Raw genomic sequence first — 22,052 nt, forward strand, 5'->3', positions numbered from 1 at the left:
GTCATCTCCTGACCAGGGAGCCGGCTCACCAGCGAGGGGACAAAGCAGGCCAAATATTCATGTGCCCAAAACGGAGCTTCCAAATGCATTCAGCAGAACCAGGTAGGATTGCAAGGGCAAACAGAGCAGGCCGCGGCCGCACCGCGAGACTTAAGCACTGGGGCCCCCAGGGACGCAGCGGCCGGGCAAAGCCGGCTGCAGCCGCGGCTGCTGGGTGTTTGCACAGCGGCGCTGCCAATAATAGCCGAGCACACGAGGCTTGCCGGCGCGGTGGACGCTCTGCACGGCTCGCGAGCCGCAGTGAATTTTAAGCGATTCAAGTGCTATAAACTCGGCTCGCTAATAAAGGCAAACAAATTTGATATCAATACAAGATAAGTATCTGAAAAAAATAAGGAAGCATTCGTATGTTCAGAAAAATCCTCCAATATTTGGAAGCTAATTGCATATCTAAATAGCAGTAGGTCAAAGAAAATATCAAAAGGGAAATCGAAAAGCCTTTTGCACGCAATGAAAATGCGAACACGAGGGGCAGGCGCTGCGCCGAGTGCCGACTCCGGCCCGGCCGCTCCGCTTCCAGGGCAGCTCCCTGCTAACGCACCTGGGAAGCAGGCGGCTCCCTGCTTGGGCCCCGTCACCCCTGGGGAGACCTGGACGGGGCTCCGGGCCCCTGGCCGCGGCCTGGCCCAGCTCTGACTGCTGCAGCCGTCTGGGGAGTGACCAGCGGATGGGAGAGCCATCTCTGTCCCTGTCTCTCTGACTTTCAAATAAAATATTTTTAAAAAAGGATCTTTAAATAAAAACTTGATATATCCAACTTCTGAGACGCAGCTGAGGCAGAATGCGGAAGGGAGCCTCCGGCACCAAGAGCCCCACCTGGACAAACCCCGCAGGCGCTTCCAGGCAGGGGCAGAGGGCCAGACGGCCGGGACAGCTGGGAGGGGACAAAGCTTGTGACTGACGGGTGCCGGGGCTCACGGGCTGGGGCCTGCGGAGGGCCTCCTCCTGCTCTCCGCCAGCCGCCTCTCATCCCACAGGCCGCAGTCCTAGCATATTGGGGCTCCCCTGGGGACCCCACGCAGCCCCAGGCGGCCCCGGCGGCCCCTGGGGTGAGGGCTCAGACTGTGACGGGGGAGGGGGCACAGTTCCATCCACGGTATCGGCATCAGAATCAATGAGGCCAGAAGTCCACGGTGCGTGCGGCCCAGCCAGCTTTTCCAGAAAGTGCCGAGCGAGTGGGGGGAGGGGCCCCTCAGCAGGCAGCACTGGGACACCTGGGCCTGCAGGTGGGAAAACGAACTTGGCCACACGTCTCACCTCGTGGCTTTAAGACGGCAGCACACGCTGACGTGTGATCTACACTCCTGGAAATGTTAGAGAAAAATTGTGATATTCACGTAAGTAAAGCTTTTTTTTTTTTTTTTTTTTTTTTTGGACAGGCAGAGTGGACAGTGAGAGAGAGAGACAGAGAGAAAGGTCTCCCTTTTCCGTTGGTTCACCCCCCAATGGCTGCTGTGCGCCGGCCCGAAGCCAAGAGCCAGGTGCTTCTCCTGGTCTCCCATGGGGTGCAGGGCCCAAGCACTTGGGCCATCCTCCACTGCACTCCCTGGCCACAGCAGAGAGCTGGCCTGGAAGAGGGGCAACCGGGACAGAATCCAGCGCCCCGACCGGGACTAGAACCCGGTGTGCCGGTGCCGCAGGCGGAGGATTAGCCTAGTGAGCCACGGCGCCGACCAGTTTTTTTGTTTTGTTTTGTTTTCTGTTTTTTAAGATTTGTTTGTTTGAAGGCAGAGTTACAGAGAGAGAGAAGGAGAGAGAGGTCTTCTGTCTGCTGGTTCACTCCCCAAATGGTCACAACAGCTGGCGCTAGGCCAGGCTGAAGCCAGGAGCCAGGAGCTTCTTCCAGGTCTCCCACGCAGGTGCAGGGATCCAAGCACTCGGGCCATCTTCACTGCTGTCCCAGGTCATTAGCAGGGAACTGGATGGGAAGTGGAGCAGCCAGGACTCGAACCTGCGCCCATATGGGATGCTGGCATCATAGGCAGTGGCTTTACCTGCTATGTCACAGCGCTGGCCCCAGGAAGGATTTCTTCAATGCCACACTAAAGGTAGGGTCTATAAAAAGAAACATTGATACATCAGACTTTATCAAAATCCACAACTCCTGCTCCTCAAAACACCACCCGCCAGGGGGCGGGAGTGTGGTACAGTGGTTAAGCCGACACCGGGGACACCTACGTCCCGTGCCAGGAAGTCTGGCTCTAGTCCCGGCTCCCCTGCTGGTGCTTCCTGCTGGTGCACACCCCGGGGGCGGGGGGGGGGCTGACTGATGGTTCAAACTTGGGTCCCTGCCGTGCACACGGGAGACCCCAACAGCCCTGGGCCCCTGGCTTTGGGCTGGCCCAGCCCTGGCTGTTAGATGGATTTGGAGAACGAACCAGCGGGTGGAAAAATCTCTCCCATGCCTTAAAGAAACTTTTTTTTTTTTTAAGAAAAGAAAAATACGGGCCAGTGTTGTGGCACAACAGGTTAAGCTGCCACCTGCAGTGCCGGCATCCCAAATGGGCACTGGTTCTAGTCCCGGCTGCTCCTCTTCCGATCCAGCTCTCTGCTATGGTCTGGGAAAGCAGTGGAAGATGGCCCAAGTCCTTGGGCCCCTGCTCCCACGTGGGAGACCTGGAAGAAGCTCCTGGCTCCTGGCTTGGGATCGGCACAGCTCCAGCCGTTGCGGCCACTTGGTGGGTGAACCAGCAGATGGAAGACCTCTCTCTATGTCTCTGTCTCTACTTCGCTCTGTAACTCTGTCTTTCAAATAAATAAAATAAATCTTGAAAAAAAATCCCAGATCCGGGGAAGGAACCAGGAGTCAGGAGCGAGTGCATCCTGACTCTTGTTGTCCAGAGCCTCCGGGCATTGCTGTGGGCGCAGGGAGGCAGATCCCAAGTGGGGCCCAGGTGCTGGGGCCCCTGCAGCCCCTGGGAGACCCCGGGGGAGCTCCAGGCTCCTGGCCTGGGCCTGGACCATCCTGGCTATTGGGGCCATTTGGGGAGTGAACCATCAAATGGAAGCGCCGGCTCTCTGCCTCCCTCCCTCTCCCTAACTCTGCCTTTCAAGTAAACAAATAAACCTTGAAAAAATATCAGCAACGGATTCAGCTGATGCGATTCCGCTGGTGAGCGCTGCAGCCGCACGGGGTGCCCCATCCCAGGAGCTGGCGCACCTGCTCACTTGCCCACCCCCCGCCCGTGGGTGTGGCTGGAGGGCGCAGGCTGAGGTCCTGAGACCCCCAGGCAGCCCCTGAGGAGGAAGGTGCCTGCGCTGGGTCGTTGTGCCCAGGACATGCGGGCCTCTCGCGGCTACGGGCCACCCTGCGGCTGCTAGGTCGGGCGCCGGCGCCAGAGGGGGCGCCAGGGCCGCAGCGGACCCTTTAGAGAACCCTCGGCGTGTTTGGGACAGAGTCTGCAGCTAGGACCGCCCCGGCTTCTGCGCGTCTCCAGGGAGCCGTTGGGAAGGCGGGTTCTCAGCCCGAGGGACCCCCCAGGGTGAGGCCGGGTCCCACAGAGATCCCAGAGCACCTGGGACGGCCCGGGTCCCGGCGAGCCCCCCGCGCGCACCCTGGGCCGAGACCGGGTCTCGCGGAGACCCCTGCGCACGCAGGGCCTGGCCCGGGTCCCGCACTTGCCGACACAGAAGCTGATTTCGGCGAGTGTTCAGAGCCGCTCTGGGTCCTGGCGGCCGCAGGCCCTGCCTGCCCCGTGCCCCGGGACGAGCGGGAAGATGCACGTTCCAGAACCTTCCTTCTTCTCCGCGGGTCTCGCGCTCTGTGCCCTCCTGGACCTGGGGCCGGCCTGGCGTCGGCGAGGCCACTGTTTTCTCCTTCCCCGGCCCTCCGGGGTCTGACGCGGGCGCCTGGGACGGTGGCAATGCAGGGACCAAGCCAGGGATGGGGGCGGAGGCGGTGCAGGCCCAGGGGATGAGGCGGTGGTGACGGCTCGCGGGCGCGTCCCCACGAGAGTGGGGGGGGGGGGGCGGAGTCCCGGGGCGTCCCCACGCGCGGGAAGGGACAGCAGCTCCCCGCCCCTGGCTGGGCAGTCGGGCACACCGGCGCCTGCGCTCCAGCCGCTGAGACCCCCGCCCCTCTGGAGAGGCCCGGGCGCGCCCCAGCCTCCAGGACCTCAGTGCGCGCGCCCGCCGCATCGCCCCTCCTCCGCTCGCCGGCCCGCGGGGCGTTTTGCTGGGCAGACGCGGTCCTGAGGGCTTTGGCTGGGCGCGGCGGCCCTGGGTTCTGGCAGATGCTGAGCCGACGCTGAGCCGCATTCCAGACTGGGGACAATGCGGAGTGACCTCGCTGATCCCCTGGCTGTACCGGGCTGGCTGTGAAAGGCCTGGAATTAGCACGGCTTCGCCTCAGTGTCTGGTGTCCCCGCGGGCCCCTGGGGTGGACCTCCCAAAGTGTGCCCTGGCCAGCTCGGTGTGTGCACTCCCGCAGGGCACCTGGTGCACAACCAGCACCAAACAGCGAGACCGATGACGCCTCTCCTGGTCTGTGCGCGGCACCTGGAGATGAAGTAGGGACAGGAGCATAGGAAAGCAGCCCGGGAGAAACAGGCAATCATTAAAGGAGAAAGTATCCCGGAGTCCGGTGTTGAGGAGCTTGCGAAGCCAGCATCCCACACCAGAGCCTGGAGCCGGCATCCCACACCCCACACCAGAGCCTGGAGCCGGCATCCCACACCCCACACTGGAGCCTGGAGCCGGCATCCCACACACCACACCAGAGCCAGCATCCCACACCAGAGCCTGGAGCCGGCATCCCACACCCCACACCAGAGCCCAGAGCCGGCATGCCACACCCCACACCAGAGCCGGCATCCCACACCCCACACCAGAGCCGGCATCCCACACCCCACACCAGAGCCGGCATCCCACACCCCACACCGGAGCCTGGAACCGGCATCCCACACCCCACACCAGAGCCCAGAGCCAGCATCCCACACCCCACACCAGAGCCGGAATCCCACACCCCACACCGGAGCCCAGAGCCGGCATGCCACACCCCACACCAGAGCCCGGAGCCGGCATCCCACACCCCACACCAGAGCCGGCATCCCACACCAGAGCCTGGAGCCGGCATCCCACACCCCACACTGGAGCCTGGAGCCGGCATCCCACACACCACACCAGAGCCAGCATCCCACACCAGAGCCTGGAGCCGGCATCCCACACCCCACACCAGAGCCCAGAGCCGGCATGCCACACCCCACACCAGAGCCGGCATGCCACACCCCACACCAGAGCCGGCATCCCACACCCCACACCAGAGCCGGCATCCCACACCCCACACCGGAGCCTGGAACCGGCATCCCACACCCCACACCAGAGCCCAGAGCCAGCATCCCACACCCCACACCAGAGCCGGAATCCCACACCCCACACCGGAGCCCAGAGCCGGCATGCCACACCCCACACCAGAGCCCGGAGCCGGCATCCCACACCCCACACCAGAGCCGGCATCCCACACCAGAGCCTGGAGCCGGCATCCCACACCCCACACTGGAGCCTGGAGCCGGCATCCCACACACCACACCAGAGCCAGCATCCCACACCAGAGCCTGGAGCCGGCATCCCACACCCCACACCAGAGCCCAGAGCCGGCATGCCACACCCCACACCAGAGCCGGCATCCCACACCCCACACCAGAGCCCAGAGCCAGCATCCCACACCCCACACCAGAGCCGGCATCCCACACCCCACACCGGAGCCTGGAACCGGCATCCCACACCCCACACCAGAGCCCAGAGCCAGCATCCCACACCCCACACCAGAGCCGGAATCCCACACCCCACACCGGAGCCCAGAGCCGGCATGCCACACCCCACACCAGAGCCCGGAGCCGGCATCCCACACCGGAGCCCGCACTCTGCTCCGTCCAGCTCCCTGTGAAGGGCCTGGGTAAGCATCGGAAGGTGACTCAGGTGCTCGGTCTTTGTCACCACGTGGGAGACGCGGGTGGGGCCCCTGGCTCCTGGCTTCAGCCTGGCCCAGCCCCAGCTGTTGGAGCACTTGGGGAGGGAACCAGCGAATAGCAGCTCTCTCCCCCCCCCAAATAAATAAAAACAAATTAAAATAAGTAACAGAGATCTTGCCTGGATCGGAAGCTCTGGGTGCATCAGAGACGAGGCATCTCACGCGTGGTTGAAGGGTTGAAGCCACTTGGAGGTCTGGTGGTACAAGCAGTGGAGTTGTGGCGTCGCTAGATGGGCGCAGGGCGGGGGTCCCGGCTCTGCCCCTCAGCTCCCCAGGCTCCTGGACAAAAGGAGCCCTGCCTCCTCCCCGTGGGTTTGGGCACTGCTGTGGGGATATGGTGTCGGCATCAGCCCAGCACAGACAGGACAGACGGCAGGGCAGATCCCGTGGGCCTGCAGCCGGTCGGCGGGGCGGGAGGAATGCACCCACAGCCCTGGGCCCCACCCTCCTGTGGCCTCTGCCTCGCCGCCCCCTGCAGAGCTGGGGGGGACCACACCAGCCAGGAGAAGAACCGGGACGGGAGCAGCCTGCACTGAAAGGGTCAGGACGGAGCCCAGGGCCTCCTGGGGATGGGCGCGGGAGGGCACAGGAGCCCAGCACCACCCGCTGCGGCCGGCCGCATCCCCAACTCCCTGCCGGGCGCTGACCCATCACCCTGTGTCTGTGCCCACCTCCACAGTCCCTGCACCCCAGGACAGAAGCCACCCTTACCTGACCACGCGAGGCCAGTGGGGCCAGCCCAGGTCGCCCTGACCATGCCATGTTGCCTGGCCACACCACTGAGCAGTCAGGGTCAGAGCCCCCTCCCACCGTCCTGTGATGGCACCAGGCAGGGGGCAGCTGGGGGAGCTTCCTGACAACCATGCCCCTAGACCGCCTGACCTCAAACACGGCTTCCGGGGGCTCATGCAGAACCTGCGCTTACTGCCCCCGGCCTCAGCCTCGGGGGTTCTGCAGCTGAGGCCTGACCCCAGCACACAGCCCCCATCCTCTCGGCGGGCCTCCCGGTGGGCGGTGCCCGGCGTGGGGCCCCCACACGGCAGCAGCCGGCAGCCACAGGCTGTCCATCCGCGGCTCTGGGCCAACACGGCCAGGCAGCGGTGCCCGGGATACGGCTGGCTTGGCATTTAGGCCCAAGTTCCCGGCAAGCAGAGGTCGGCCGTTCAATCAGCTTTAATCAACTCACAGCCACACCGGATCTGCCTGAGCAGGCCCAGGGAGGGTCCCGAGCTGGGAGGACTGAGACCCAGGGGTCTGGGGCTCTGTGTCTGTCACCTGGAGCCCACGGCTTCTTCGCCCTAGGAAAGGGGCCGGCAGAAGTCAGGGTGGCGGCGGGCGGTCCCCTCTGGCCTGCCGGCTGCAGGAGCAGGGTCACGCGTGGCACGCCTGGCCGGCGCACTCCCTGCCTGCGTGTCGCACGTGTGTCCCTTCCCCCCTCAGCCCTGCCCTGCACTCCTGCTCGGCTCCCAGCCCCTCTGCGCGCCTTTTTTTCCCCGCAGAAGAACAGCCACCAGCCCCCCCCCCCCCCGCCGCCGCCCTGGATCAGAACGAGCGCCGAGCCACCCGCAGGCCTTTCCCTTGGCCGATGCTGTCGCTGTGGCTCCTGGAGGCCTCATCCATGCCAGTGGGCGCCTTTCAGAGTCCAGGGCACGTGGTCATAGACCGACCTGTGACAGCCGCCCCACGTGACGGCGTCAGGAGGTAGGCGCTCGGGCCAAGGACAGACGCAAGAAGCTCCCGGAAGCTGCCCCTCAGAGCGCAGGAATCTTGCACCTCGGACCTCGGGCTGCAGACGGTGAGAACCAAACGCGGTCTTAGCCCCGTCCGTGTTCCACGGCGGCCCGGTGGACGGAGAGGCCACGTGACCACCCCCTCCTTTCTGCTCCTTCTCAGCCTGCAGCAGCTCCGGGGTTTAGGCAGCGGCCAGCCCTGGGCACCAGCCGGGACGTGGGCAGCGGCGGGGAGGAGCAGGGAGGCCACGGCGGGCACAGCGGGAGTGGGGGGTCCGTGGCTCTGACGCCAGGAGCATGAAGGGACACTTTCCCTGCTCTGCTGAACAGGGGCGCAGGCTGGGCTGAGACGGCCACAGGGCCAGGGATCCTGGCAGCCCCGAGGGCCCACGGGCAGTGGAAAAGCAAAGGGTATGGGAGGGGAGGGCAGGTGGCTGGGTGGGTTTGCTCACCTGCAGGGCGCGGCCGCCATCCCCTGCACTGCGCTGGACCCTGGCTTCCTGCGTCTTGCCTGGGTCCCTACCCAGGGAGGTGTGAGTTCCCTTGGCCTCCCTCGACTTCGCATCGCCCGCAGCCCCTTGGTTCCCAGCGGTGCACACCGGAGGTGGCCAAGGACAGTGGGGCTCGCTCCTCACCCTGACGCTGTGGAGGCCCCGGCCCTACCCGTGGGCCTGCGCACCACCAGGTACCCGCGTCTCTGCAGTCCGTGTGCCTGCGGACAGCGGGTTCCTGGTGGCCCTGAGACCCCGGGCGCCTGACGAGAGGCATGGCGGAAGGGCGGGGTCCAGAGACCGGGGTCCAGCGATGGGGCTGGGGGTGCGGCCGGGACACCACTGCCGTCCCGCGGCAGTGGTAGGGTGGAGGGATATTGTCCTATGCGCGAGGCGGCTGCAGAGAAGGGAACGGCGAGGGAAGGGGTCGGTGCAGCCGCGGGGACAGCGAGGAGGGTGACCGGCTGGGGCTCTGCCGGCGGGGTCCGGCGCCGTTCCCCGCGCGCTCCTCACGGGGTCTCCAAGTCCCGGGCTTCGCTCGGACGCTTGCGCCCTGGACCCCCCGAAGGCCAGAGCCTGTGTGCCGGGCGGAGGCGGTGGTGACCCAGACTGTTCCCGCCTGGAAAGCGCCCAGCTCGGCCACGACGATCCGGACGCAGGGGCCACCGCAGCCTCCCAGCGCTCCGGGTGCCCAGAGCAGGTTGGGGGCGCGGCCCGGGGCGGGGCGGAGGCGGAGCCAGGGCGGAGGGGCGCCCCCGACGGCGGGCGGGGCGGACCCCGCGACCTGATAAGAGCCCAAGCGGCGACCGCGCAGCGCGGTCGGGCCAGAGCCAGCGGAGGCTTCGCGGAGCTCAGCGCTACCAGCATCGCAGTCGGGCGGGCAGGTAAAGCCGGGCGCTCCCTCCGAGGTCTCCGTGCCTCGCCGCCCCCTCGCAGACCCCGGGCTAAGGCTGAGGCGCCCCGGGTGGGGGCTGCAGCCGTCGGAGGCGCAGTCTCCGAAAGTCGTCGGGAGTCGGGGTGCGCGGGGCCGACCGAAGCCGAGGTCGGCGCCCGAGCGAGAGTGCAGCGCGGGCCCTCGTCCGCCGCCGCCGTCAGCGAGCCCAGCCGCTCCTTGCCGGACCCGGCGCGGCTGGGGAGCGCCCCAGATGCGGCCGGGATGGTTTTCCCTCCGAGGGGTTTCACGTCCCGTGTTGAGCAAGCGCGGGGCGCGGTGGTGGGCTCAGCGCTTCCAGGCTCGCGGTGAGGAGGGTCCCCGGGCAAACGCCCGCGCCTGGGGCGCATGGGGTGAGCGCTGGCGCGCCTTGGAGGGCCACGCGGTGGGGGAAGCCTGGGGTTGCCGCTCCTTCCTCCCCTGGATCCCGCAGACCGGCCCCACCCGCTGCCGTGTTTTGCGCGCCTGAGGAACTTGGGGTCGTCACTAGCGGTGGACAGGCAGGAGAGCTGTGAGATTGCATTCAGACCCCGAGGCCGAGGGAAGGGACCCGTGCAAGCTGCTGCTTCCATGGGGTGCGTGCACGTGTGTGCCTGTGTGTGCACACCTGTGTACACAAGTGCCTATGTGTGCACACCTGTGTGGTGTGTGTGCACGTAGCAAGAACAGTGCTGGTGGAGTCCAAAGCCGCCATTCTGCAAATCCGCCTGCTGCATTCCCCACCCCCACACACTGTGCTGCCCCGGCTTCATGGCAGTGACCCGGAAGCAGGTGACCTGCTCGGTGGCCAGTGCAGGAGCTGGCCTGTGCCGCAGGTGAGCGCCTGCCGCAGTGCTGCGTCCATGCCCGCCCGCAGGTGGGCCCCTGCGCTCCGGGCTGCGGGGATGTGATTGGACGGGCATTCTTTGAAGAGAGCGTTGTGACGGTCGTTTGTGTAGACTCGCAGTCAAGGCGGCTGGGTTTGGTTCTGTACCGTGGCTCTCATTCCTGAGTGTGGAGAGCACCTGAGCCCGCGGTCCAGCCCTGAGAGCGTGGCTCCTTGAGCACAAAGCCACCCCTGGAAGCGACATCTGTGGTCGTTGTCAGCAAGCATCACAGGGTACCGGGTGAGGGCGCCGGGCCCCGTGGGCCGTCCCAGCCCCCGTGAGAACCGGCGTCTCCGGCTGTCCTTGGCCCTGGCTCCAAGTCCCAGGAACACTGTTTCTTCCCCACAGGGGAAGGAAGCGCCGGGGCCTCTGCTCCTGGCGCGGCACCGAGGGCCCGGCTGCTAAGGCTCTGTTCTGTGTGTGTTTCTTTCCCACGTGGGCTGCCAACCAAGAGGGAAGAAGCGCTGAATCCTGGGATCGCAGGTCGGCCATGAGTAAGAGCAAGTGCTCCGTGGCACCCGTGGCAGCCACGGTGGCCCCAGCTAAGGAGCCCAACGCCACGGGCCCTCGGGGCGTGGAGCTCACGCTCGTCAAGGAGCGCAATGGGGTGCAGCTCACCAACTCCACCCTCATCGGGCCGCCGCACCTGGAGGCTCCGGAGCGTGAGACCTGGAGCAAGAAGATCGACTTCCTCCTCTCGGTCATCGGCTTCGCCGTGGACTTGGCCAACGTCTGGCGGTTTCCCTACCTGTGCTACAAAAACGGCGGAGGTGAGTGCCCCGGACCCCAGGTGCGCGGCGGCGGGGCTGGGCACGAGAGCAGCCGTCCCCGCGTGGGCGCCCTGGTTCTGGGCTTGCATTACAGCCAGGAAGTGGGACCAGGGAGCCGGGACGCGGGGGTGCAGGCAGAGGCACCCCAGCACCGCTGTTGCCAGAGCTGCTCCCACTTTGGAGGGAAAATTCTCAGGGAACGGTGGCCCCGGGGCCCCAGTTTGCACAAGGTGCCAGCTGCCGGGGACTGCGCCGCAGCCCGGCCCCCGCCGCTGCCGGAGCTCAGCCAGTCCCGCAGCTGTGGCTGTGTGGGGGCCGAAAGCTGGGGTGACGGGAGCGTCCCCGGAAGCCGCGTGAATGGGAGCTCACTCCCGCCTCGCCTCGGTCCTCCCATCCCCCGCCGGTTCCTGCAGTCACCCGCGGGAACCCAGCGGAGAGGGGAGACTGAGGTCTCCGTGCCCAACGACAGAGCTGAGGGGTCCCCATGACTCACCTCTCCACCCCAGAACACAGGTGTGTCCAGTTAGGGGGATTCAGAGGCTGAGCACCGAGACCCCCAGCTGTGTCGGGGGAGGGGCAGGAATAAGAGGAGCAGAGCCCCCCCGCCCCCCCCGCCCCTGCAGCAGCCACTGCCAGCGAACAGCTCCTGCCGTGGGCCCTGCTCTGCAGGCTCCATCCTGCCCCCATCACAGACCCCCGGGGATCAGGAGGGAGGGCAGCCCCCGGGGCCAGGCTGAGGGCGGGGCGTCCGTGCGTCCTCACTGGGGTCTCAGGAGGAACACAGGGCCCTGACGTGGGGGCTGCGCACTGGGCTTCCTGCTGGAGGGTGGCAGCTGGGCCCGAGCCCCGGGGAGGAGAGGCGGCCCCTGAGCGCCGGGCGCTGCCGGCCCGCAGGTGCCTTCCTGGTGCCCTACCTGCTGTTCATGGTGATTGCCGGGACACCGCTGTTCTACATGGAGCTGGCCCTGGGGCAGTTCAACAGGGAAGGAGCCGCAGGCGTCTGGAAGATCTGCCCCCTTCTGAAAGGTAACCTGGCAGGGATGTGGCCCCCAGGCCTCGGGCGCTGGCCGCGACCTCCCCACGCTGCTGTGTGTGCGCCATGCTGCTGCCCGGGCCCTCCCTCGTGGCCCGCAGTGACCAGGACTGGGGCACATTGCCCCGCCCCCAGGGGAGGCCGTCCCGAGGCTCACCTGTGGTGCTGCCTTGTCGGGGAGTCCAAGCGCTGGATGAGATAGCGTCCCCATCTGTCCGTCAGTCTGGGATCCGACCGTCACCTGTCCATCATCCATCCGTGTGCCTTGTCTTTCTACCCATCCATCACCTGCCTGTCACTCGTGTCTGTCATCATCCGTGCATATGTTATCTATCATCTGTCATCCACCCGTATTTACACTGCTGTCCACCTATCAGCTGTCGGGCACTCGTCCATCTTACTGGTTATTCATTGAGCCCTCGAGGCCACTAAGGCCAGGCAGCGACACTGGAGAGCCCAGGTGCCCGTGCAGCACTGACCCCTTCCAGGTGTTCTCCCTCCATCCTCATGGGAGCCTGGGGGCGCCATGTGCCATCTCTGTTGGGGGCCCAGCCCCGGGGGTGTCAGGGCCCAAGCAAGCCGCCTGGCAGGGAGCACAGTGGGGTTGGATCCCAGACCTCGGCACCTGCCCCTGAGCCAACACCATGCCCTGGAGGCAATGGCTCAGGGGCCTGGGCAGGACCCACCCTGACAACCAGCACTCAGTGAGATGACCCAGGGGCCCTGGACAGTCATTGTGGTGTCTGGAGTAGAGTGCGTGTCCAGGGTCTCCCCAGATGTGGTCAGTGTCAGTGCTGGGAGGGGCAAAGCTGCCCGCAGAAGGACGTCCTGGTGCCTGGGGGGCGCTGGCTCTGCTCGCTGGCCTCAGGCAGAGCCCGGGGGCCACACTGTGCTGGGGGAGGGCAGTGCCCGAGGACTCACCTGGACGCTGTGCCAGTCGCTCACCCCAGCACAGAGAGCCGTGGTCGTTAAAGGCGCTGGGGTCTCTGGTCGCCTGTGCCAGACCAGACGTGCCACCTCTCCTTTGCATGCGGCTCTGGCTCGGCCACAGGAACCTAGCTCGCTGTTGGAGACATGGTGCATTAGCCCTGTCCTCTCGGCTCTGCCCAGGGGCCCCGACTCATGCTGGAAGTCGCTGCTGCGAGAGCTTTGGCCGGGGCTGTGGTCGGGTGGCCATGGGGGCTCGGAGCCTGCGGTGAGGAGCGGGTGGGGAGGGGGGTAGGAGAGGAATGGCCCCGTGGTAGCCCCAGCCACGGCGACACCTCCTGCACGTGGCCCCGTGGCCCCCTCTGGAGTCCTGTGTCTCGCCTGACTCGGCCCCCTGCCCTGCCCCAGGATGTGGACTGACTGAATTCACCGCTCCAAGCAGGGACTGGGCTGCGGCCGGCAGGAGGGAGGGGGACACGGGGAGCCCGGCGCGCCGTCCAGCTGTCGCCAAGCCGCCAGGTGCCGACGGAGTCCTTGGGCGAACCAGGGGCACCACGTCACTGCCCGGCCTGCAGGCAGTGGGCAGCCGTCAGGGGCCTCGGCTCCAGTCCGAGACGGGTCTGTGTGCGGGGGCTGGTGTGGGGCCCCCAGGGCAGAATCCGGTCAGAGCCGCCCAGGCTGCTCTGCACCGATCAGTGAGCGGCCAGCAGAGCCAAGCGAAGCCGCCAGGAGGCTGGGCTCGCCCTCTGTGTCTGTGTGGACAGGGCCGCGATTCCTGGATGACGGCGTCCTGCCTGGTGCGGGTCTGTGTCGTCTGTGGGAGGTTGTGAGTGAGGCGGGCGGGCCCTCGGCCTGGCAGTGGCGTCGCACACTGGGGTGCCTGTGTCCAACCCCAGCTCCGCTGCAGATGCCAGCGCCCCGCGGTGACAGCTGAGCATTTGAGCCCCTGCCACCCGCGGGAAGACCTGATGGCGTTCCTGGCCCAGCATCTGGGAGTGAGCCGGCAGGCGGGAGTGCTCTGTGTCCACAGCTCTTCCTCCTTTCTCTGTCTCTGATTTGAGTGCACACACACGCACACACACGTACATGCACACGCACACACACGTACACACACACACGCACACACACACACAGTCCAGGCAGGCACCAAGGACGCCCACACCAGCAGGAGAGGAATTCTCTCCTGCCCCTCGCGGGGACCGGAAGGGCTGCTCCCCGGGGGCCGCGCTGGGTGCTGCTGTGTGGACGGCAGAGGGGCCGCCCTGGGTGCTGCTGTGTGGACGGCAGAGGGGCCGCGGAGCACACGGCTTAGCAGGACTTCCTTCCGAGGCGGCTTCATGGCCAAAGACGAGCTGCGTGTTCCGTGGGCGCCATGGGCGCGCCACCGCCTGTCGCGTGGCATGGAAAGCAGTCACGGTGTTTTGCAGTAGACGTTGGCGTGGTCTGGGACGCCCTCCTTCCTACAAAGGTGACTCAAGCGCACACGGGACCAGCACGAAGGAACCAGAGCGCGCCGCTCTGAGCTTCCCGGGAAGCAGACGAGGAGAAACAGTCCGTTTTTCACTGTTTTCTTCAATTTTGTGTCGTTGAGAGACAGATCCTCCATCTGCTGGTTCACTCCCCAAATGCCTCCAACATCCGGAGCTGGGCCAGGCCAAAGCTGGAGCCCAGAACTCACTCCGTCCAGGTCTCCCGCGTGGGTGGCCCTTACCTGCTGCCTCCCAGGGAGCGGGAAGCTGAGGTCGGGCGGGGATGGCACCTGCACCCAGGCACCCTCATAGGGGACGCCGGGTCCCAAGTGGCATCTTCACCCCTGCGCCCAGTGCCGCGCCCATGAACGGTATCACAGGAAAAGGGGAGTTGGCTTCTGCACCCCATGCTACAGCAGGTGTCGGGAGCCCTGTGGGGCGCGCCCTTGCTGTGATGAGCAGAGACCATGTGACGGACAGGAAGCTGGACTGCGGGGCTGGGTCTCTGGCGGTGTTGCAGGAGCTCCCATGGACAGTGCGTGTCGGGTTCCAGAGCGGGTGTGGGCAGCCGGGGCCAGCCACGGCAGGCAAGTTCCACCCTGAGCAGGGGTGTGGCAGGTGCCACAGTGGCTGGGCTGGAACTTGGTGACTGTGTCCTGCACGCCCCTACCTGGACAGGCTGGCCCCTGGTTCAGACGTCAGGCTGGAGAGTGGCCCTGGGCAGGCTGATGGGCGGTGGCTCCCCGTGAGTGAGTGAGACCCCACGCACGTCACCGGGGTTCGCGGCCCTGCCAGAGGACGCCGGCGGGGCTCCTGAGGGGCCAGGCCAGCAGCTTCTAAGGGCCTGGCTTCCAGCTCAGAGCCCAGGACCCCACAAATGAGACGCTCGCAGCCACCCTGCCGGAGCCCTCCCTCGCCAGGCGCAGGGGCGGCATCGCGGGGAGGGGCCTCGGCTCTGCTGGGGAGGAGGCCAAGCCTGGCCCGGCTGCGGACACAGCGCTGGGTCCGGGGGACCGGGTCAAAGCCCGCCCCTCCTCCCGGAGCCGGGTCCACGCCGCCGGCGTCCATCAGAACTCCCCCGAGCCCCCGAGAGGCTGAGCACGCACACACAGAGCTTTCCCATGGCAGCCTGAGGCTTCTCGCCACCCGGGGGCTCCGGAGACAGTCACCACGCGTGGTCGTTCCCGCTGCTGCTGGCAGGGCCCCCACCCCCGTGGCTGCCCCCACGTCTTCTCCAAGGCGGGCACCTGCACTCCTGGTCCCCGTCTGACACAAACACCGTCAGCACCCCCTTGCCCTCCGCGTGGGAAATGGCTTCTCCGAAGCTAGGAGAGCGAGAAGACACATGACCCCTCCCACCCCCACCCTCCCCACCTGACCCTGCTCGCCCCCACCCTCCCCCACCCTCCCCACCTGACCCTGCTCGCCCCCACCCCCCCGCACCCTCCCCCACCCTCCCCACCTGACCCTGCTCGCCCCTACCCTCCCCCACCCTCCCCACCTGACCCTGCTCACCCCTACCCTCCCGCACCCTCCCCCACCCTCCCCACCTGACCCTGCTCGCCCCTACCCTCCCCCACCCTCCCCACCTGACCCTGCCCACCCCTACCCTCCCACACCCTCCCCACCTGACCCTGCTCACCCCCACCCTCCCCCACCCTCCCTACCTGACCCTGCTCACCCCTACCCTCCCCCACCTGATCCTGCTCACCCCTACCCTCCCACACCCTCCCCACCTGATCCTGCTCACCACTACCCTCCCCCACCCTCCCCCACCCTCCCCACATGACCCTGCTCACCCCCACCCTCCCACACCTTCCCTACCTGACCCTGCCTGCCCCCACCCTACCCCACCTGACCCTGCCTGTCCCCACCCACCCCCATCCTCCCCCACATGACCCTGACTACCCCCACCCTCCCACACCTTCCCTACCTGACCCTGCCCATCCCCACACTCCCCACCTGACCCTACCTACCCCTCCCTTGCCCCTCCCTCCCCCACCTGACCCTGCCCGTCCCCACCCACACCCACCCTCCTTCACCTGACCCTGCCCACCCCCACCCTCCCCACCTGACCCTGCCTACCCCTACCCTCCCTCACCTGACCCTGCTCAACCTCACCCACTCCCACCTGACCCCACCTGACCCTGCTCACCCCACCCATACCCACCTGACCCTGCCCGCCCCTGCCCTCCCCCACCTAACCCTGCCCGCCTCCACCCTCCTTCACCTGACCCTGCCCTCCCTCACCCTCCCTCACCCACCTCCACCTGATCCTGCCCACCCCCACCTGACCTCACCTGACCTTGCTCAACTTCACCCACCCCTACCTATCCTCACCTGACCCTGCCCACCCCCAACCTCCCCCACCTGACCCTGCTCAACCTCACCCACTCCCACCTGACCCCACCTGACCCTGCCCACCCCCACTTGACCCCACCTCACATTGCTTGACCCACCCACCACCACCTAACCCTGCCCACTTCCAGCCTCTCCCACCCTCCCCTACCTGACCCTGCTTACCCCACCCAAGCCCAGCACTCACTACAGAATCTGTGCCTCAAAACCTCATCTTAACCAAACTCCCACCTCCGCTGTGGTGGTCTTGTGTGGCCCTGGGAGTCCTAGATACTTGGGTGTGGTTGGGGTGGCCATGAGTGCCATGAGTGGCCCCAGATGGTGCTGTTGTCTGTGGTCCTGGGGCGTGGCGACACATGGTGCTGTTGTCTGTGGTCCTGGGGCGTGGCGACACATGGTGCTGTTGTCTGTGGTCCTGGGGCGTGGCGACACATGGTGCTGTTGTCTGTGGTCCTGGGGCGTGGCGACACATGGTGCTGTTGTCTGTGGTCCTGGGGGCATGGCGACAGATGGTGCTGTTGTCTGTGGTCCTGGAGTGTGGCGACAGATGGTGCTGTTGTCTGTGGTCCTGGGGCATGGCGACAGATGGTGCTGTTGTCTGTGGTCCTGGGGCATGGCGACAGATGGTGCTGTTGTCTGTGGTCCTGGGGCGTGGCGACACATGGTGCTGTTGTCTGTGGTCCTGGGGCGTGGCGACACATGGTGCTGTTGTCTGTGGTCCTGGGGCGTGGCGACACATGGTGCTGTTGTCTGTGGTCCTGGGGCGTGGTGACAGATGGTGCTGTTGTCTGTGGTCCTGGGGGCATGGCGACAGATGGTGCTGTTGTCTGTGGTCCTGGGGCATGGCGACAGATGGTGCTGTTGTCTGTGGTCCTGGAGTGTGGCGACAGATGGTGCTGTTGTCTGTGGTCCTGGAGTGTGGCGACAGATGGTGGATATGGTGACAGATGGTGCTGTTGCCTGTGATTCTGAGGCGTGGTGACAGATGGTGGGCGTGGCGACAGATGGTGGATGTGGTGACAGATGGTGCTATTGCCTGTGATTCTGGGGCGTGGTGACAGATGGTGGGCGTGGCGACAGATGGTGGGCGTGGCGACAGATGGTGCTGTTGCTGTGGCCTTGGGGGCGTGGGCAGCTACAGAGGGCCATGATGGCCCCAGCGTCTCTGGGTGGCACAGGTGGCATGGGCAGTCTGGCATGCCCCTGGGCAGTCACAGTGGCTTTTTCTGGGTCTCGTGGTTTTGCCTGGGCCCAGTCGTCCCTGACCGCCTGGGTTAGGTCATCCTGGTGGGCCCACAACAGCCCCAAGTGTCCCTGAGTCGGCGACCTGACCTGGCGGAGCCTCCGTGGCTGCGTTGGCAGTGGTGACCTTGGCGTACCTGGGTGACCCCGGGGCACAGGCGGTCCCTCAGAGGTGCCCTGCAGCCTCGGGGAGGTGCAGGGGGCCCTGCCCTGAGCGGCCCCTCTCGCCCCAGGCGTGGGCTTCACGGTGATCCTGATCTCGCTCTACGTGGGCTTCTTCTACAACGTCATCATCGCCTGGGCGCTGCACTACCTCTTCTCCTCCTTCGCGGCCGAGCTGCCCTGGACCCATTGCAACAACACCTGGAACAGCCCCAGCTGCTCCGACGCCCGCCACGGCAGCGCCGGCCACAGCAACGCCAGCCACGGCCGCGCCGGCCACGACGCCAGCCTCAACCACACCTTTGGGACCACGCCTGCGGCCGAGTACTTCGAGTAAGTTGGCCTGGGGGCCGGGCCTGTGGTCAGCACCCTCCCCCGCTGCCCCGGACCTGTCTCCCTTGTTTCTCTCTTCTCGTTCCCTCTTGGGAGCTAAGCTGAAGTGTCGTGTTGTCTAAATGATCGGTGACTGCGCACGACACGCGTCCTTAGCTTGTCCTCGGCACGGGCGGCCGCCGAGTGCCGCCAGAGCTCCAGGGAGTGCCGACGGCCGCGCGGCCCCTCCTGCTGCTGTGGTCTGTCCGCCCTCAGTGCAAGCCCTGAGCTGCTGCCGCCGTTTTTGCCACAAGCAGAAACGGGGTCCTCAACAGCGGTGGCGCTGGGCTGGCCGGGTCACCGTCTCAGGCCTCCCCAAGTCTCTGCCGCCTGCTGTCGCTTCTCTTCCAACCCAAGACGTTGCTCGTGGTGTAGCCCTGCCTCTGTTTCCTCCCTGCTGTGCCTTTGGGGACATTTTCAGTGTGGTACGCACAGGGGATGTGGGGTCGACTGAGCCACTTACAAGTGCGCGAGTCAGGGCGTCAGCGCGGCCACGTTGGGGAGCAGCCCGCACCACCACCCCCCAGAGCACTCGCATGGCGCTGCCCGAGCCGACCTTGGGCCCGCGGCAGTGCCCGTCCGCACCCTGGCGCCCGACCCCGCCCTGGAGCCCATCCCCCGCCCACAGCGCCTGTGCCCTTGACTGCTCGCGGCTCCTGCTCAGCGCCTGCCTTTGCCGTGTCACCTGTGTCCAGTTCCTCTTTGGCGCCCCCCTCTGTGCATTGCGCGCCCTGAGCTCGTCCCCTGGACGTTTGCTGTGCGCTTGCGCGTGCCTGTGGGACATCCGGCCAGGGCTCCGGCTCCCGGGCAGCCCTTACGTCTCCACCGGGGGCTTTCTGGTATACAGCAGCCCCTCTGCCGCCACACTGCCTGGCCTGCATCCCCCTGGCCGCGGCCTGGCGTCCGGCAGGCCCCGTGTTCTCACCCAGGGGACAGGGTCCTCACAGTCCTGCCCCTGCTCACCACCGCTCGGGCCTGGGAAGTCCAGATGGGGGGATCGGGCTCGGCAGGTGTTGGCCCAGGGAGACCTTTCTGTCATTGGTGGAAAGAAGCCCCAGGTGGCCGGGACTGGCCAGGAGAGCAGAGCGTGGGCCAGGTGCGAGGTGAGGAGAAGGGGAGACCCGGGCGGTGGGACACGCAGGGGCGCCCTGCCTGCCACCCCACACCTTGCCTCTGTGAGGGCAACTTGTGCTCAAGAGGATGAGGGTGGTGGTGACGGCTTCATGTGGGAGTCGCCTGCCCGGCCAGGCTGTGGCTGGCGCCTGGGACCCTGCCTGACCCCTCACCAGGCAGCAGGTGGTCGGCAGGGCCTCTGATGCTGGAGTCTGGAGAGACCCAGACCCCCTCCGGGCCCCTCGCTGCCTGGGCTGTTGTGGAAGGAGGTGGCGGTTGTCTCCAGGATCCCCGGCTGACCCACAATCCGCTAACTTGGGTGCCAGGGCCCCTTTCTTGTTCTGGTTTTTAAGGTTTATTTATTTTGAAAGAGTTAGAGAGCAAGAAAAGAGAGCAAGCTTCCATCCGCTGGTTCACTCCCCAGTGGCTGCAATGGCCAAAGCCAGGAGCTTCTCCCAGGTCTCCCACATGGGTGCAGGGGCCCAAGCACTCAGGCCATCTTCTACTGCTTTCCCAGGCTGTTAGCAGGGAGCTGGATCAGAAGAGGAGCAGCCGGGACTAGAACCAGCGCCCATATGGGATGCCAGTGCCGCAGGCTGTAGCTTTACCCGCTACGCCACAGCGCCGCCCCAACACCTGCTCTCCAGGGCAGGGCATGGCCTTCACGGTCAGCCTGGGCTCCAGGTCCAGCCTGCGATGTGACAGGCGTCTGCCAGTCACCCCACTTCCTCCAGGCCACCAGAGCTCGGGTGCTGCTGTCAGCTCCACGCCCTCCCTGCTTTGCGTCCTGTTCTGCCCTGGAGGGTGGATCCCTCAGACCGAGAGCAGGGGCCGCCGTGGCTCCCCATGGGAGCAAGGACAGAGCCTGGGCTCACAGCGCAGCCCTCCGTGTGGCTGAGCCGGGCCTCGGTGTTCAGGAGCGCAGGCACCTGTGTGCCCGCAGTGCTGCCCAGAGCCAGCCCCACGTGCCTGCCAGGGCTCCCGGCTCTGCCCATGGGCGGCAGGGCCCAGAGCTGGGCAGCTTCCACCAGACCTCTCCACGCAAGACCCAGGGCGCCCGTTCCTGCTGTGTGCAAGGGCGGGGTCCGGGGCTGGGCTTTCTGTGGGGCCCAGCAGGCCACAGCTGGCTTCGCCGCCCATCCCCCGGGCAGCCCTTACGTCTCCACCGGGGGCTTTCTGGCGCGGCCGGGCGGGAGCGCCCTCTCCAGAGTCCCCCGCCCTCTCGGCAGGCGCGGGGTGCTGCACCTGCACCAGAGCCACGGCATCGACGACCTGGGCCCGCCCCGCTGGGAGCTCACGGCCTGCCTGGTGCTGGTCATCACGCTGCTCTACTTCAGCCTGTGGAAGGGCGTGAAGACCTCGGGGAAGGTGAGCGCGGGCTGCCCGGCGGACACCTGCTCTGTCGGGGGTGGCGTGAGCATGCAGGTCACGGGGGGTCGTGCAGCGGGCCCATGGCCATGGCTGGGCTGGAGGGGGCAGGGCGTCCAGAGGCAGCACCTACAGTGTGTGTGCAGGAAGACCTGCACGGCGTGTTTTTTTGCTGATGAGAGTGTTGTCGTTGTTAAATGCACGCCAAGGCCACCCTGACCGGGACGGGTCCCCACGTGTGTGGCCGGGTGGTGCGCGCCTGCGGGGCGGGGCCTCCTCTCCCAGACCCCAACGTCTGCACACGGTCAAGGGCGTCGGTGTAGATTCCCCTGTGACTCACGCCGGAGAGCAGCTTCCTGCCGGCTTCGCACGAAATGCAGGAAAGGATCTCGTTCCTCCCGTTTTAATTCCGGGGAGGGTGCCTGGGAGGGCAGGCACGTCACGGGGTCACTCCTGTGAAAGCCTGGGCTGCTGGGGTGCTGGCGCCCCGGTCAGAGCCCCCCCAGTCCCTGCCGCCAGTGCCCGTGCTGCCCGGTGACGCTGCCCCCCCACAGGTCGTGTGGATCACAGCCACCATGCCCTACGTGGTCCTCACGGCCCTGCTGCTGCGTGGCCTCACCCTGCCCGGAGCCCTGGACGGCATCAGAGCGTACCTGAGCGTGGACTTCCGTCGGCTGTGCGAGGCGTCCGTGAGTACGCGGCCGTGTCCCCGGGGCGGAGGCCGCAGGGGCAGCCACCTGGCAGGAACTTGTTCTCCCCTGCGAACACAGCAGGTGGCCACTGCCCGGCCCCTGCCCCTGCTCAGTGGGGAGCCCGAGTGCACAGAGTGAGGCCCCTCTGCAGGCAGGCAGCGAGCAGTCTGAGATCCCCCCCCCGGCTGCCCTGGGCCCACCCCCCCGGAGGGGTGCACCTGCATCCCTCAGAGAAGTGCCCCGGGCGTGGCCAGTGTGTGCCGTGAGTGTGCTGAGTGGCACTCTGCCCACTGCCCAGGGGTGACGATCCGGGCTCCCGAGTGCCCCCCGGCCACGTGAGAGTGGCCGAAACCAGACCGCGCCGGCGCTTCGCGTGCGGTGAGCTACAGGTCTCCTCAGCCCAGGGTGGGCGACGCTGGGCCACAAGGGCTGGAGAAAGCCTGGCCAGGAGAGGCGATGGGCTGGCTGTGGGAGACGGGCCCCCAGGGAGGGCAGAGCAG

General features: G+C 66.5%; 1 protein-coding gene across 1 annotated transcript in view; it reads left to right on the forward strand.

The window, feature by feature from the left end:
* Positions 1-9,182: 9,182 nt before the first annotated feature.
* SLC6A3 (solute carrier family 6 member 3) overlaps positions 9,183-22,052 on the forward strand; it is a 33,307-nt gene continuing 20,437 nt past the window's right edge. Inside the window, exons 1-5 of the mRNA XM_070056922.2 lie at positions 9,183-10,816; positions 11,711-11,842; positions 18,079-18,340; positions 20,722-20,860; positions 21,415-21,549. Coding sequence (XP_069913023.1) covers positions 10,537-10,816; positions 11,711-11,842; positions 18,079-18,340; positions 20,722-20,860; positions 21,415-21,549 — 948 coding nt within the window. The 5' untranslated portion in view covers positions 9,183-10,536. The remainder of the gene's footprint in view (positions 10,817-11,710; positions 11,843-18,078; positions 18,341-20,721; positions 20,861-21,414; positions 21,550-22,052) is intronic.

Source organism: Oryctolagus cuniculus, chromosome 14 (assembly GCF_051225735.1).
Source record: "Oryctolagus cuniculus isolate XC-2025 breed Fujian yellow rabbit chromosome 14, ASM5122573v1, whole genome shotgun sequence".
Taxonomy (NCBI): domain Eukaryota; kingdom Metazoa; phylum Chordata; class Mammalia; order Lagomorpha; family Leporidae; genus Oryctolagus; species Oryctolagus cuniculus.